Here is a 13,157-nt window from a genome sequence, read left to right as displayed (position 1 = left end):
TTGCTAGGGAAGGGGCGTTGCTAAGGGGCGGGGCGAGCCGTTGCTGGGGGAGGGCGTTGCTAAGGGGCGGGGCCTGGTGTTGCTAGGGGAGGGCGTTGCCATGGTGAAGCCGTCAATCAAAGCCCCCCCGTTGCTATGCGGAAGTGCCGCGCGTTGCTAGGGGGAGGGAAAAGGGGGCGTGGCTCGCTTCCGGAGGGGCGTGGCCTCCCCTTGCGCATGCGCGGAGCCCCCCCCCGGCCCCTCTTTGTGGTGGTGGGGGGGGGGAGGGCGGCATTTTGGGGGGAAACCCGGGCTTTTTGGGGGCGGGGGGGGACGGGAAGTGACGTCAGCGCTGGGCGGGGCCTCAGCACCGGATCCAGCCCCCCCCCCCGGGTCCCTCTCGCTCGGCAGCGACGCTTGGGGGGCGCCCCCCCCCCCAAAATCCCCCCCCCCGTAGGCCCCGAGCCTTGGGGACCCCCCCAGGACCCCCCCAAATCCCCCAGGACCCCCCCGACCCCCCCCAAGATTTGGGGACCCCCCTTGAGCCCCCTGACCCCCCCCAGGACCCCCCCAAAACCCCCAGAACCCCCCCCGACCCCCCCCAAGGACTTGGGACCCCCCCCAGAATTTGGGAACCCCCCCAAAACCCCCCCAGGATCCCCCCCAAACCCCAAGACCCCCCCCAAAATCCCCCCCAACCCCCCCAAAATTTAGGGACCCCCCCCAGCATTTGGGGACCCCCCCCAGGAACCCCCAGACCCCCCCAAAACCCCCAAGATCCCCCCCCAAGTCCCCCCCAACCGCCCCAAAATTTAGGGATCCCCCCCAAAATTTAGGGACCCCCCCCCAAAATTTAGGGGACCCCCCCAGGATTTGGGGACCCCTCCAGGATTTGGGGACCCCCCCCAAAAACCTCGGGACCCCCCCCCATTGACCCCCCCTCTCTCTCCTTTGCAGCCCCCCCCCCGAGGATGATGCAGGCCAGCGCCGGCCCCGCGGGTAAGGGGCGGGGGGGAGGCGAATTTTGGGGTATTTTGGGGTGTTTTGGACATTTTGGGGTCCCCAAATCCCCCCCCAAAATTAAATTTGTGTCCCCCCCCCCCCAGACTGCCCCATGGACACCCCGAGTGGGGCGCCCGGAGCCGCTGAGGACGCCCCCAAGGAGCCGCCAGCAGGTGAGACCCCCCCCCCAAAAAAAAATTTTGGGGTGGGGTGGCCCCAAAACACCCCCAGAGCCCCCCCAGGGGACCCCCATTTGTGGGACACCCCAAAAAATCCCGGGGGGGGGGAGGAAAAATGGGGGTTGGGGGGGGTCCCGACCCTATAGGATGCCTTGGGATGGGGTTGAGGGGTGGATCGAGGGTTTTAGGACCTCCTTGGCCAACGTTTTTGGGGTTAAAAGTTGGGTTTCGGGCGCCCAAGACCCTATAGGATATTTTGGGATTGTTTCAAGGGCATTTAGGATCTTGTTGGTCAACGTTTTTGGGTTAAAAGTTGGGTTCTAGGCCCCCAAGACCCTATAGAACATCTCGGGATGGGTTTAAAGTCTAGAACGGGGCATTTAGGATCTTCTTGGCCAACATTTTTGGGTTAAAAGTTGGGTTCTAGGCCCCCAAGACCCTATAGGACATCTTGGGATGGGTTTAATGTCTAGAACGGAGCATTTAGGATCTTCTTGGCCCACATTTTTGGGTTAAAAGTTGGTTTCTAGGCCCCCAAGACCCTATAGAACACCTTGGGATGGATTTTAAGGATAAGTTGACGCATTTAGGATCCACTTGGCCACCATTTTTGGGTTAAAAGTTGGGATCCAGTCCCCCAAATCCCTCTAGGACATCCTGGGATGGGTTTAAAGTCTAGAACGAGGCATTTAGGATCTTGTTGGCCAACATTTTTGGGTTAGAAGTTGGGTTCTAGGCCTCCAAGACCCTATAGAACATCTTGGGATGGGTTCAAAGGATGGATCAAGGTGTCTAGGACCTTCTTGGCCAACATTTTTGGGTTAAAAGTTGGGTTCCAGGTTCCCAAGACCCCGTAGAACATCTCAGGATGGGTTTAAAGTCTAGAACGGGGCATTTAGGATCTTCTTGGCCAACATTTATGGGATTGAAGTTGGGTTCTAGGCTCCCAAGACCCTATAGAACATCTTGGGATGGATTTTAAGGATAAGTTGACACATTGAGCATCTTCTTGGCCAACATTTTTGGGTTTGAAGTTTGGTTCTAGGCCCCCAAGACCCTATAGAAGATCTTGAGATGCGTTTAAAGTCTAGAACGGGGCATTTAGGATCTTCTTGGCCAACATTTTTGGGTTAAAAGTTGGGTTCTAGGCTCCCAAGACCCTATAGAACATCTTGGGATGGATTTGAAGGATAAGTTGACGCATTGAGCATCTTCTTGGCCAACATTTTTGGGATAAAAGTTGGGTTCTAGGTTCCCAAGACCCTCTAGGACATCTTGGGATGGGTTTAAAGTCTAGAACAGGGCATTTAGGATCTTGTTGGCCAACATTTATGGGTTAAAAGTTGGGTTCTAGGCTCCCAAAACCCTATAGGACATCTTGGGATGGGTTCAAAGGATAGATCAAAGAGTTTCGGATTGTCTTGGCCAACATTTTTGGGTTAAAAGTTGGGTTCTAGGCTCCCAAGACCCTATAGAACACCTTGGGACGGATTTTAAGGATAAGTTGACGCATTGAGCATCTTCTTGGCCAACATTTTTGGGTTAAAAGTTGGGATCCAGTCCCCCAAGACCCTATAGGACATGTTGGGTTGGGTTTGAAGGATAGATTGAAGAGTTTTGGATCCTCTTGACCAACTTTTATGGGTTAAAAGTTGGGTTCTAGGTTCCCAAGTCCCTCTAGGACCCCTCGGGTTGGTTTGGGGGCGCTCCCCACCCCGTTACCCTCCCCGTTGCCCCTTCTCCTCCCTCCCCAGCAGCCGGCGCCTCCGGCGGCCGCCCCTACATCTGCAGCGAGTGCGGCAAATCCTTCGCCCAGTGGTCCAAACTGGAACGGCACCGGCGGAGCCACACGGGCGAGCGCCCCAACGCCTGCGGCCAGTGCGGCAAACGCTTCGCCCAACGCTCCCACCTGGCCCAGCACCTCCGCACCCACACCGGCGAGCGGCCCTACAAGTGCGGCGAGTGCGGCAAGGCCTTCGGCTGGAGCTCCAACCTGGCCCAGCACCGCCGCACCCACACCGGCGAGCGCCCCTACGCCTGCGGCGAGTGCGGCAAGGCCTTCAGCCAGAGCACCAACCTCCTCAAACACCAGCGCGCCCACGCCGGCGAGCGGCCCTACCGCTGCGGCGAGTGCGGCAAAGCCTTCTACCGCAGCTCCGACCTCCTCCAGCACCGGGCCGGCCACTCGGGCGAGCGGCCCTACCGCTGCGGCCAGTGCGGCAAAGCCTTCGCCCAACGCGCCAACCTGCTGAAGCACGGCAAGACCCACGGCGGCGACAAGCCCTACCGCTGCGGCGAGTGCGGCAAGGGCTTCGTGCAGAGCTCGGAGCTCATCCAGCACCAGCGCAGCCACAGCGGCGAGAAGCCCTTCGCCTGCGGCGAGTGCGGCAAGCGTTTCGGCCACGGGGCCACCTTGGCAAAACACCGGCGCCTCCATTTGGGCTTGCAACCTCACCGCTGCGGCGAGTGCGGCCGGGCTTTCGGGCTGCGCTCGGCGCTGGCCCGGCACCAGCGGGCTCACGGCGAGGAGCGCCCCTTCGCCTGCGCCGAGTGCGGCCAAACCTTCGCCCTGCGCTCCAATCTGGCCCTCCACCGGCGCGCCCACGCCGGCGAGCGGCCCTACGAGTGCGGCGAGTGCGGCAAGGCCTTCGGCGTCAGCTCCACCCTGGTGCGGCACCAGCGCATCCACACCGGGGAGAAGCCCTACGGCTGCGGCGAGTGCGGCAAGGGCTTCGTGCGCAGCGCCCACCTGGAGCAGCACCGGCGCACCCACACCGGCGAGCGGCCCTACGGCTGCGCCCGCTGCGGCCGGCGCTTCAGCCAGAGCTCCAACCTCATCACCCACGAGCGGGTGCATCTGGAGGAGGCGCAGGGGGCGGCGGCGGCGGCGGGGGTGGGTGGGGAGGGGGGGGAGGGGGGGGGGGAGCACCCAAGGGTGAAGGGTGTTGGGGTGCGTCAAGGAGAAGAGCACCCAAAGACCAAGAGTCTTGGGTTGAGTCAAGGTCAAGAGGTGATGGAGGAGCACCCAAGGGTGCAGAGTCTTGGGGTGCATCAAGGTTTGGAGGAGCACCCAAGGGTGAAGACTTTTGGGGGGCACCAAGGACAGGAGATGATGGAGGAGCACCCAAGGGTGAAGACTCTTGGGGTTCCTCAAGATTTGGAGACATTGGAAGAGCACCCAAAGGTGCAGACTCTTGGGGTTCCTCAAGATCTGGAGAAGTTTGGGGAGCACCCAAGGGTGAAGACTCTTGGGGTGCGTCAAGATTTGGAGACTTTGGAGGAGCACCCAAGGGTGAAGACTTTTGGGGGTCACCAAGATCTGGAGGTGGTGGGGGAGCACCCAAGGGTGAAGACTCTTGGGGGGCACCAAGGACAGGAGATGATTGAGGAGCACCCAAGGGTGAAGATTGTTGGGGTGCGTCAAGGAGAAGAGCACCCAAAGACCAAGAGTCTTGGGTTGAGTCAAGGTCAAGAGGTGATTGAGGAGCACCCAAAGGTGCAGAATCTTGAGGTTCCTCAAGATTTGGGGGAGCACCCAAGGGTGAAGAGTCTTGGGGTGCGTCAAGGTTTGGAGGTGTTGGAAGAGCACCCAAGGGTGCAGACTCTTGAGTTGCGTCAAGGACAAGAGATGATTGAGGAGCACCCAAGGGTGAAGACTGTTGGGGTTACTCAAGATTTGGAGGAGCACCCAAGGGTGAAGACTTCTGGGGGTCACCAAGATCTGGAGGTGCTGGGGGAGCACCCAAGGGTGAAGACTCTTGGGGTGTGTCAAGGTTTGGAGATGTTGGAGGAGCACCCAAAGGTGCAGACTCTTGGGGTGCGTCCAGGTTTGGAGGAGCACCCAAGGGTGCGGACCCCTGGGGGTCACCAAGATCTGGAGCAGTTCGGGGAGCACCCAAGGGTGCAGGTCCTTGGGGAGCACCCAAGGGTGCTGGTCCTTGGGGTGCCCCCAGCTCTGGAGGCCTCGGGGGAGCACCCAAAGGTGCCCCCCGAATGACACCGGGGGGGCGGAGCCTCGCCCCGGGGCCTCCTGATTGGTCGGGGACAGCGCCCCCGCGACGCCATTGGCTGAGAGGGGTGGGTGGGAGGGGCGGGGATTGGGCGGGGGTGGATGGAGGGGCGGGATTGGCTGAGAGCAGGGGGCGGGGCTTGAAGGGGATTGGTTAGAACGGGGCAGGCTGACACGGGATTGGACGGTGGTTGGGGGGGGGGAGGGGGCGGGGAGGGGATACTGGCACGGGATTGGCTGAGAGGGGGGATGACGTCACTTGGCCCAGATCCTGCGCGGTGATTGGCCGCGCCGCGGGCGTGCTCCGCAGCCATTGGCTGGGAGGCGTTGGGGGGCGGGGCTTGAATAAAGAGGGTGAGCCCAGAGCTGGAGAGTGGCTGCGGGGACCCCAGGGTGGTGGCACCGGGACACGGGGGGGGCCCTTGGGTGTCCCCAGAGGGTGGTGGCACCCTTGGGTGTCCCCAGGGGGTGGTGGCACCTCGGTCACCTTTTGGGGTGACGTTTGGGGTCCTCGGGGTGGTGGCACCTGGACACGGGGGTCCCTTTGGGGACGGGTGGGTCCCCAGGGTGGTGGCACCCTTGGGTGGTCCCCAGGGGTGGTGGCACCTTGGTCACTTGGGGTCACCTTGGGGTGGTGGCACTGGGACATGTTGGGACCCCAGGGTGGTGGCAGTGGGACACTTGGGTCCCTTGGGTGGTCCCCATGGGTGGTGGCACCCTTGGGTGTCCCCTTGGGGGTGACACCAGGACAGTTGGGGTCCCTAGGGTGGTGACACCTTGGTCACTTGGGTCCCTTGGGTGTCCCCTTGGGGTGGTGGCACCCTGGTCCCTTGGGGTGGTGGCACCAGGACACTTGGGGTCCTTGGGGTGGTGGCACCCTTGGGTGGTCCCCAGGGGTGGTGGCACCCTTGGGTGTCCCCTTGGGGGTGACACAAGGACATTTGGGGACCTCGGGGTGGTGGCACTGGGACACTCGGGGCCCTTGGGTGTCCCCTCGGGGTGGTGGCACCTTGGTCACTTGGGGTGGTGACACCAGGACATTTGGGGACCCCAGGGTGGTGGCACTGGGACACTTGGGTCCCTTGGGTGTCCCCTTGGGGTGGTGGCACCTTGGTCCCTTGGGGTGGTGGCACCAGGACACGTGGGGTCCTTGGGGTGGTGGCACCCTTGGGTGGTCCCCAGGGGTGGTGGCACTGGGACACTTGGGTCCCTTGGGTGTCCCCTTGGGGTGGTGGCACCCTGGACATTTGGGGACCCCAGGGGGGTGGCACTGGGACACTCGGATCCCTTGGGTGGTCCCCAGGGGTGGTGGCACCCTTGGGTGTCCCCTTGGGGGTGACACCAGGATATTTGGGGACCCCAGGGTGGTGGCACTGGGACACTCGGGTCCCTTGGGTGTCCCCTTGGGGTGGTGGCACCCTTGGGTGTCCCCTTGGGGTGGTGGCACCCTGGTCCCTTGGGGTGGTGACACCAGGACACGTGGGGTCCTTGGGGTGGTGGCACCCTTGGGTGGTCCCCAGGGGTGGTGGCACCTCGGTCACCTTTTGGGGTGACATTTGGGGTCCTCGGGGTGGTGACACCAGGACATTTGGGGTCCCTTGGGTGGTGGCACTGGGACACTCGGGTCCCTTGGGTGCCCCCTTGGGTGTCCCCCATGGTCACTTTGTCCCCTCGGGGGTGTCCCCAGCACCCTCGGGTCCCTTTGGGGGTGTCCCCAGGGTGTTGTCCCCTCGGTCACGTGACCCCCACGGGCTCTGTCCCCTCCCCCTCCCCCCCCCGTGTCCCCTCCCCCCCCCCCCCATTGATGAGGCTGCGTCACCGCTCGGCCCCTTTATTGCCAACAACCACCGAGGGGGCGTGGCCTCGGCAAGCCCCGCCCCCAACCCCACCCCCCCCACACACATCCAAATAAGGAAAGGCTCGGGAGGCCCCGCCCCTACGGTCCCAGGAGGGGCGGGGCTTGGAGGAGCGGCCCCCGCCCCCTCTCGGAGCCATCAGCAGGGGGTGGGGCCGGGGGGAGGCTCCGCCCCTTGGGTGGAGGGGGGCGTGGCCTGTGGGGAGGGGGCGTGGCCGTGACGTCGCTGGTGTTTGCGGAGCCCCGCCCTCGCCGCGAAGCGCTTGGGGCAGAGCGGGCAGCCGAAGGGGCGGGGCTCCGGGGGGGCGGGGCCTGCGGGGCACGCCCCCCCGGCGGCCATGTTGGGGGGGGCGGGGAGGAGGGGGGCGGCCATGTTGGGAGTGGCCGTGTTCATGGCGGCCATGTTGGGTGTGGCCATGTTGATGGCGGCCATATTGGGCGTGGGTGTGTTGGGAGCGGCCATATTGGGTGTGGTCATGTTGATGGCGGCCATATTGGGCGTGGCCAAGTTGGAGGCAGCCATATTGGGTGTGGGGGTGTTGGGAGCGGCCATATTGGGCGTGGCCATGTTCGTGGTGGCCATATTGGGTGTGGCCATGTTGGGTGTGGCCAAGTTGGAGGCGGCCATATTGGGTGTGGGTGTGTTGGGAGCGGCCATATTGGGTGTGGTCATGTTGGCGGTGGCCATATTGGAGGCGGCCATGTTGGGTGTGGCCATGTTGGGTGTGTTGGGAGTGGCCATATTGGGCGTGGCCATGTTGGGGGCAGCCATGTTGGGTGTGGCCATATTAGAGGCAGCCATATTGGGCGTGGCCATATTGGGAGCGGCCATATTGGGTGTGGCCATGTTGGAGGCGGCCATATTGGGTGTGGCCACAATAGGGGCGGCCATATTGGCTCCTCCCATTGGGGCGGCCATCTTGGGGCCCGCCCCGAGGACAGCCATGTTGGGGCCTCCCATGGGGGTGGCCATGTTGGGTGTGGCCACGCTGGGGGCAGCCATATTGGGCGTGGCCACACTGGGGGCGGCCATATTAGGTGTGGCCACGCTGGGGGCGGCCATATTGGGAGCACCAAAGGCGGCGGCCATGTTGAGGCCCCCGCAGTCCATGGGTCCCCCGACGGCGGCGGCGGCGGCCATGTTGTGCTCAGAAGCAGCGGCCATGATGGCTCCTGGCGCGGCGGCCATGTTGTGGGCAAGTCCGGCAGCCATATTGACCCCAAGTCCGGTGGCCACGTTGGGACCGAGTCCGGCGGCCATGTCGTGGCTGACGGCGGCCATATTGTGGCCCGGTGGCGCCCCCATCTCGTGCCCAACACCGGCGGCCATGTCGTGGCCAACGGCGGCCATATTGTGGCTCGATGGAGTCCCCATATCGTGCCCAACACCGGCAGCCACGTTGTGCCCAACAGCAGCCATATTGTGACTCGACGGAGTCCCCATCTCGTGCCCAACACCGGCAGCCACGTCATGCCCAACGGTGGCCATATTGTGGCTCGATGGAGTCCCCATATTGTGGCCAACACCGGCAGCCACGTCGTGCCCAACAGCAGCCATATTGTGACTCGACGGAGTCCCCATATCGTGGCCAACACCAGAGGCCATGTCGTGGCCCACGGCGGCCATATTGTGGCCCGACGGAGTCCCCATCTCGTGCCCAACACCGGCAGCCACATCGTGCCCACCGGCGGCCATATTGCGTCCCGCCGGCGCCCCGACATCGCGCCCGCCGCCTCCTCCCCCCCCCTCGGTGGCCAAACCTCGCCCCGCACTAGCCCCCGCCGCCCCCCGCCGCCCCTCCTGGCCCCCCTCCCTCTTGCCGTGCGTCCTCTCGTGCTTGCGCAGCCCCGAGGCGCCGCCGAAGCCCTTCCCGCAGCGCCCGCAGGCGTAGGGCCGCTCACCCGAGTGCGTCCGGCGGTGCTTGCCCAGCGCCGCCCGCTCGCCGAAGCCCTTCCCGCACTCGCCGCAGCGCCAGGGCCGCTCGCCGCTGTGGGTCAGCCGGTGCCTCTTGAGGTCCCAGGAGGCCACGAAGCTCTTGCCGCACTCGCCGCAGCGCCAGGGCCGCTCGCCGGTGTGGGTGCGCCGGTGGACGGCCAGGTCGGCGGGCTGCCGGAAGGCTTTGCCGCACTCCCCGCAGCCGTAGGGCTTGACCCCTTGGTGGGCCCGCTGGTGCCGCCGGTAGCTGGAGGGGTCGGCGAAGGTGCGGCCGCACTGGGGGCAGAGGAAGGGGCGCTCGCCGGTGTGGACGCGCTGGTGGCTCTGGTAGGAGGAGAGCTGGGTGAAGGCTTTGCCGCAGGTGCCGCAGGCGTAGGGCTTGCGGGGGGCGTGGATGCGCTGGTGGCAGGCGAGGGAGGACGAGCGGCCGAAGCTCTTGCCGCACTCGGCGCAGAGGAAGGGGCGCTCGCCGGTGTGGCTGCGCTGGTGGTTGCGGAGGTCCTTGCGCTCGGCGTAGGCTTTGGGGCAGGCGGCGCAGCGGTGGGGGCGGAGGCCGGCGTGGCCCCGCCGGTGCTTGCGGTAAACCGAAGGGTCGGCGAAGGATTTGGGGCAATCCGGGCAGGAAAAGGGGCGTTCGCCGGTGTGGGCGCGTTGGTGGATGGCGAGCTTGGAGAGGGTGCCGTAGGATTTGGGGCAGGCGGCGCAGGGGAAAGGGGGAGAGGGGCGAGGGCAGGAGGAGCACGGGGCGGGGGTGGGGGTGGGGTCATTGAGGGGGTTGGTGACGTCATCAAGGGGGTTGGTGACGTCATCGAGGGGTTTGGTGATGTCATCGAGGGGGTTGGTGGCGTCTTCATGGGGTTTGGTGAGGTCTTCATGGGGTTTGGTGGCGTCTTCAAGGGGGTTGGTGGCGTCTTCAAGGGGTTTGGTGACATTTCTGGAGGTTTTGGTGACATCTTGAAGGGTTTCGGTGACATTTCTGGAGGTTTTGGTGACATCTTGAAGGGTTTCGGTGACATTTCTGGAGGTTTTGGTGACATCTCTTGGGGTTTTGGGGACATTTCTGGAGGTTTTGGTGGCGTCTCCAAGGGTTTTGGTGACATCTCCAAGGGTTTCGGTGACATTTCTGGGGGTTTTGGTGACGTCTTGAAGAGTTTTGGGGACATTTCTGGGGGTTTTGGTGATGTCTCTTGGGGTTTTGGTGATGTCTCTTGGGGTCTTGGGGACATTTCTGGGGGTTTTGGTGGCATCTCCAAGGGTTTCGGTGACGTCTTCAAGGGGTTCGGTGGCGTCTCCAAGGGTTTTGGGGACGTTTCTGGGGGTTTTGGTGGCATCTCTTGGGGTCTTGGTGACGTCTCTTGAGGTCTTGGTGACATCTCCAGAGGTTTTGGGGACATTTCTGGGGGTTTTGGTGACGTCTCTTGGGGTCTTGGTGACATCTCCGAGGGTTCCGGTGACGTCGTCAAGGGGTTCGGCGGCGTCTCCAAGGCTTTTGGGGACATTTCTGGGGGTTCTGGGGACATTTCTGGGGGTTTTGGTGACACCTCTGGGGCTCTTGGTGACACCTCTGGTGGTTTTGGTGCTATTCCGGGGGGTTTTGGTGCTATTTCGGGGGATTTTGGTGGCGTCTCCGGGGCTTTCGGGCGCGCGCGGCGTGCTTTTGGAGGTGGTGGCCCCACGGGACCGGGTGGTGGCCCCTCTGGTGGCGGTGGCATCTCCGGACGCTTTGGTGGCCCCACGGGACCTGGTGGTGGCACCCATGGGTGCAGGTGGCCCCGCGGGGGTCCCTCGGGCCCTGCTGGTGGCGCTCCTGGACCTGGTGGTGGCCCCGGTGGCTTCGGCGCCGGGGGGCCACCGGCAGCGGCGCCCCGGCTTGGGGGGGGGCGTTGGGGACACGGGGACGTTGGGGTCCCCATGGGTGACGTCATTGGGGTCTTGGGTGACGTCATTGGGGTCTTGGGTGACGTCATTGAGGTCTTGTTGGGTGTCATCGTTGAGTGTCCCTTGGGTGTCACCTTGGTGGCCCCCATGGGTGACATCGTTGGGGTCCCCATGGGTGACGTCATCAGGGTCTTGTTGGGTGACGTCATTGAGGGTCCCTTGGGTGACATCTTGGTGGCCCCCATGGGTGACGTCGTTGAGTCGCCGATGGGTGACGTCATCGGGGTCTTGTTGGGTGACGTCATTGAGGGTCCCTTGGGCGCCATCATGGACGTCCCCTTGGGTGTCATCGTTGAGGGTCCCTTGGGTGCCACCGAGGTCCCCATGGGTGACATCATTGAGGGTCCCTTGGGTGACGTCACTGAGGGTCCCTTGGGTGCCACCGAGGCCCCCATGGGTGACATCTTGGTGGCCCCCATGGGTGACGTCGTTGAGTTGCCGACGGGTGACGTCATTGAGGGTCCCTTGGGTGTCACCGAGGTCCCCATGGGTGACATCTTGGTGGTCCCCATGGGTGACGTCACTGAGGGTCCCTCGGGCGCCATCTTGGCGGTCCCCATGGGTGCCGTCGCTGACTTCCCGTTGGGTGACGTCGTTGAGGGTCCCTTGGGTGCCATCGTCGACGTCCCCATGGGTGCCACCAAGGCCATCACCTCGGTGGCCCCCGTGGGTGCCATCGTTGAGGGTCCCTTGGGTGCCATCTTGGACGCACCCTTGGGTGCCATCTTGGTGGCCCCCTTGGGCGCCATCTTGGTGGCCCCCACGGACGCCATCTTGGTGGCCCCCTTGGGCGCCATCTTGGTGGCCCCCATGGGTGCCACCGTCGAGGGTCCCTTGGGTGCCACCTCGGCGGCCATCTTGGTGGCCCCCACGGGCGCCATCTTGGCGCCCCTCCATGGCCCCCTGGGGAGAAACCACGGCGCTGGGTGGGGGGGGGGGGTGAGGGGGGGGGGGGGGGCGCCCCTATTCTGCACCCATGGGTGCTGTTGGGGGGGTCGCAATTAAAGGGGGGGGTCACAATTAAGGGGGGGGTCACAATTAAGGGGGGGGGGTTGCAAATTAAGGGGGGGGCCCAAATTAATGGGGGGGTCCATAAATTAAGGGGGGGTAGCAAATTAAGTGGGGGGGTTGTAATTAAGGGGGGGGGGTTGTAATTAAGGGGGGGGGTCACAAATTAATGGGGGGGGTCCATAAATTAATTGGGGGGGGTCACAAATTAAGGGGGGGGCCCAAATTAATGGGGGAGGGTCCACAAATTAAGTGGGGGGGTCGCAAATTAAGGGGGGGCTGCAATTAGAGGGGGGTCGCCAATTAATGGGGGGGTCACAAATTAAAGGGGGGGGTCACAAAATAAGCGTGGGGGGGTCGTAATTAAGGGGGGGGCACCAATTAAGGGGGGGGGCCGCCAATTAAAGGAGGGTTGCAAATTAAGGGGGGGGGGCCCAAATTAATGGGGGGGGTCCATAAATTAAGGGGGGGTAGCAAATTAAGTGGGGGGGTTGTAATTAAGGGGGGGGGGCCCAAATTAAAGGGGGGGGGCCCAAATTAATGGGGGGGTGGTCCACAAATTAAAGGGGGGGTCGCCAATTAAGGGGGGGGTCGCAAATTAAGGGGGGGCCTGCAATTAGAGGGGGGGTCGCCAATTAATGGGGAGGGCACAAATTAAAGGGGAGGGGCCCAAATTAATGGGGGGGGCACAAATTAATTGGGGGGGGGCACAAATTAATGGGGGGGGGCACAAATTAATTGGGGGGGGCACAAATTAATGGGGGGGGCACAAATTAATGGGGGGGGGCCCAAATTAAAGGGGAGGGGCCCAAATTAATGGGGGGGGGCCCAAATTAATGGGGGGGGCCCAAATTAATGGGGGGGGCACAAATTAAGTGGGGAGGGTCGTAATTAAGGGGGGGGCGTAATTAAGGGGGGGGCCGCAATGCACCACGGGAAGGGGGGGGGCAATGCCGGGGGGGGCTGAAAAAGGGGGGGGGGTAAAAAAGAGGGGGGGGGGCAGGGAAGGGGGGGGGGGGCTGGAATTTGGGGGGGGGGTGGAATTTGGGGGGGGGCTGCAGGCAGGGGGGGCCGCAAAGCACCACGGGAAGGGCCGAGGAAGGCGGGGGGGGGTCCCGCGGTGCACCACGGGAAGCGGGGGGGGGGGATTTTGGGGTGATTTCGGGGGGTTTTGGGGTTTTTTATTGGAGGGGGGGTGGGGGCGCTTACCTGGGGGGGCTCCGCGGCGGGCGCTAGGACCTGGGAAAGGGG

At 63.6% G+C, this 13,157-nt stretch overlaps 3 protein-coding genes across 3 annotated transcripts in view; 2 read left to right on the top strand and 1 right to left on the bottom strand.

Moving 5' to 3' along the window:
* Window positions 1-911: 911 nt before the first annotated feature.
* On the top strand, window positions 912-5,157 carry LOC309888982 (uncharacterized protein; the record flags this gene model as incomplete). The annotated part of the gene is made up of 3 exons (XM_082781641.1): window positions 912-978; window positions 1,086-1,154; window positions 2,915-5,157. Exons 1-3 carry the CDS (start codon window positions 951-953, stop codon window positions 5,155-5,157), a joined length of 2,340 nt encoding a protein of 779 aa, XP_082637767.1. The 5' UTR covers window positions 912-950.
* Window positions 5,158-7,163: 2,006 nt separating this feature from the next.
* On the bottom strand, window positions 7,164-10,718 carry ZNF668 (zinc finger protein 668; the record flags this gene model as incomplete). Its single annotated transcript, XM_082781640.1, has 1 exon — window positions 7,164-10,718. The coding sequence occupies one exon, from the start codon at window positions 10,716-10,718 to the stop codon at window positions 7,164-7,166; it is 3,555 nt and encodes a 1,184-aa protein (XP_082637766.1).
* Window positions 10,719-10,871: 153 nt separating this feature from the next.
* Window positions 10,872-13,157, top strand: part of LOC309888980 (uncharacterized protein) — a gene marked incomplete at both ends in the record, with an annotated part of 5,430 nt that continues 3,144 nt past the window's right edge. The window contains 2 exons of the mRNA XM_082781639.1: window positions 10,872-11,216; window positions 11,379-11,824. Of these exons, the coding sequence (XP_082637765.1) occupies window positions 10,872-11,216; window positions 11,379-11,824 (791 nt within the window). The remainder of the gene's footprint in view (window positions 11,217-11,378; window positions 11,825-13,157) is intronic.

The sequence above is a fragment of the Aythya marila genome, assembly GCF_965140915.1.
Source record: "Aythya marila genome assembly, chromosome: 31".
NCBI classification, from domain to species: domain Eukaryota; kingdom Metazoa; phylum Chordata; class Aves; order Anseriformes; family Anatidae; genus Aythya; species Aythya marila.
The sequence above is the reverse complement of the archived record's forward strand: the minus strand, read 5'-3'. Positions and strand labels throughout refer to the sequence as shown.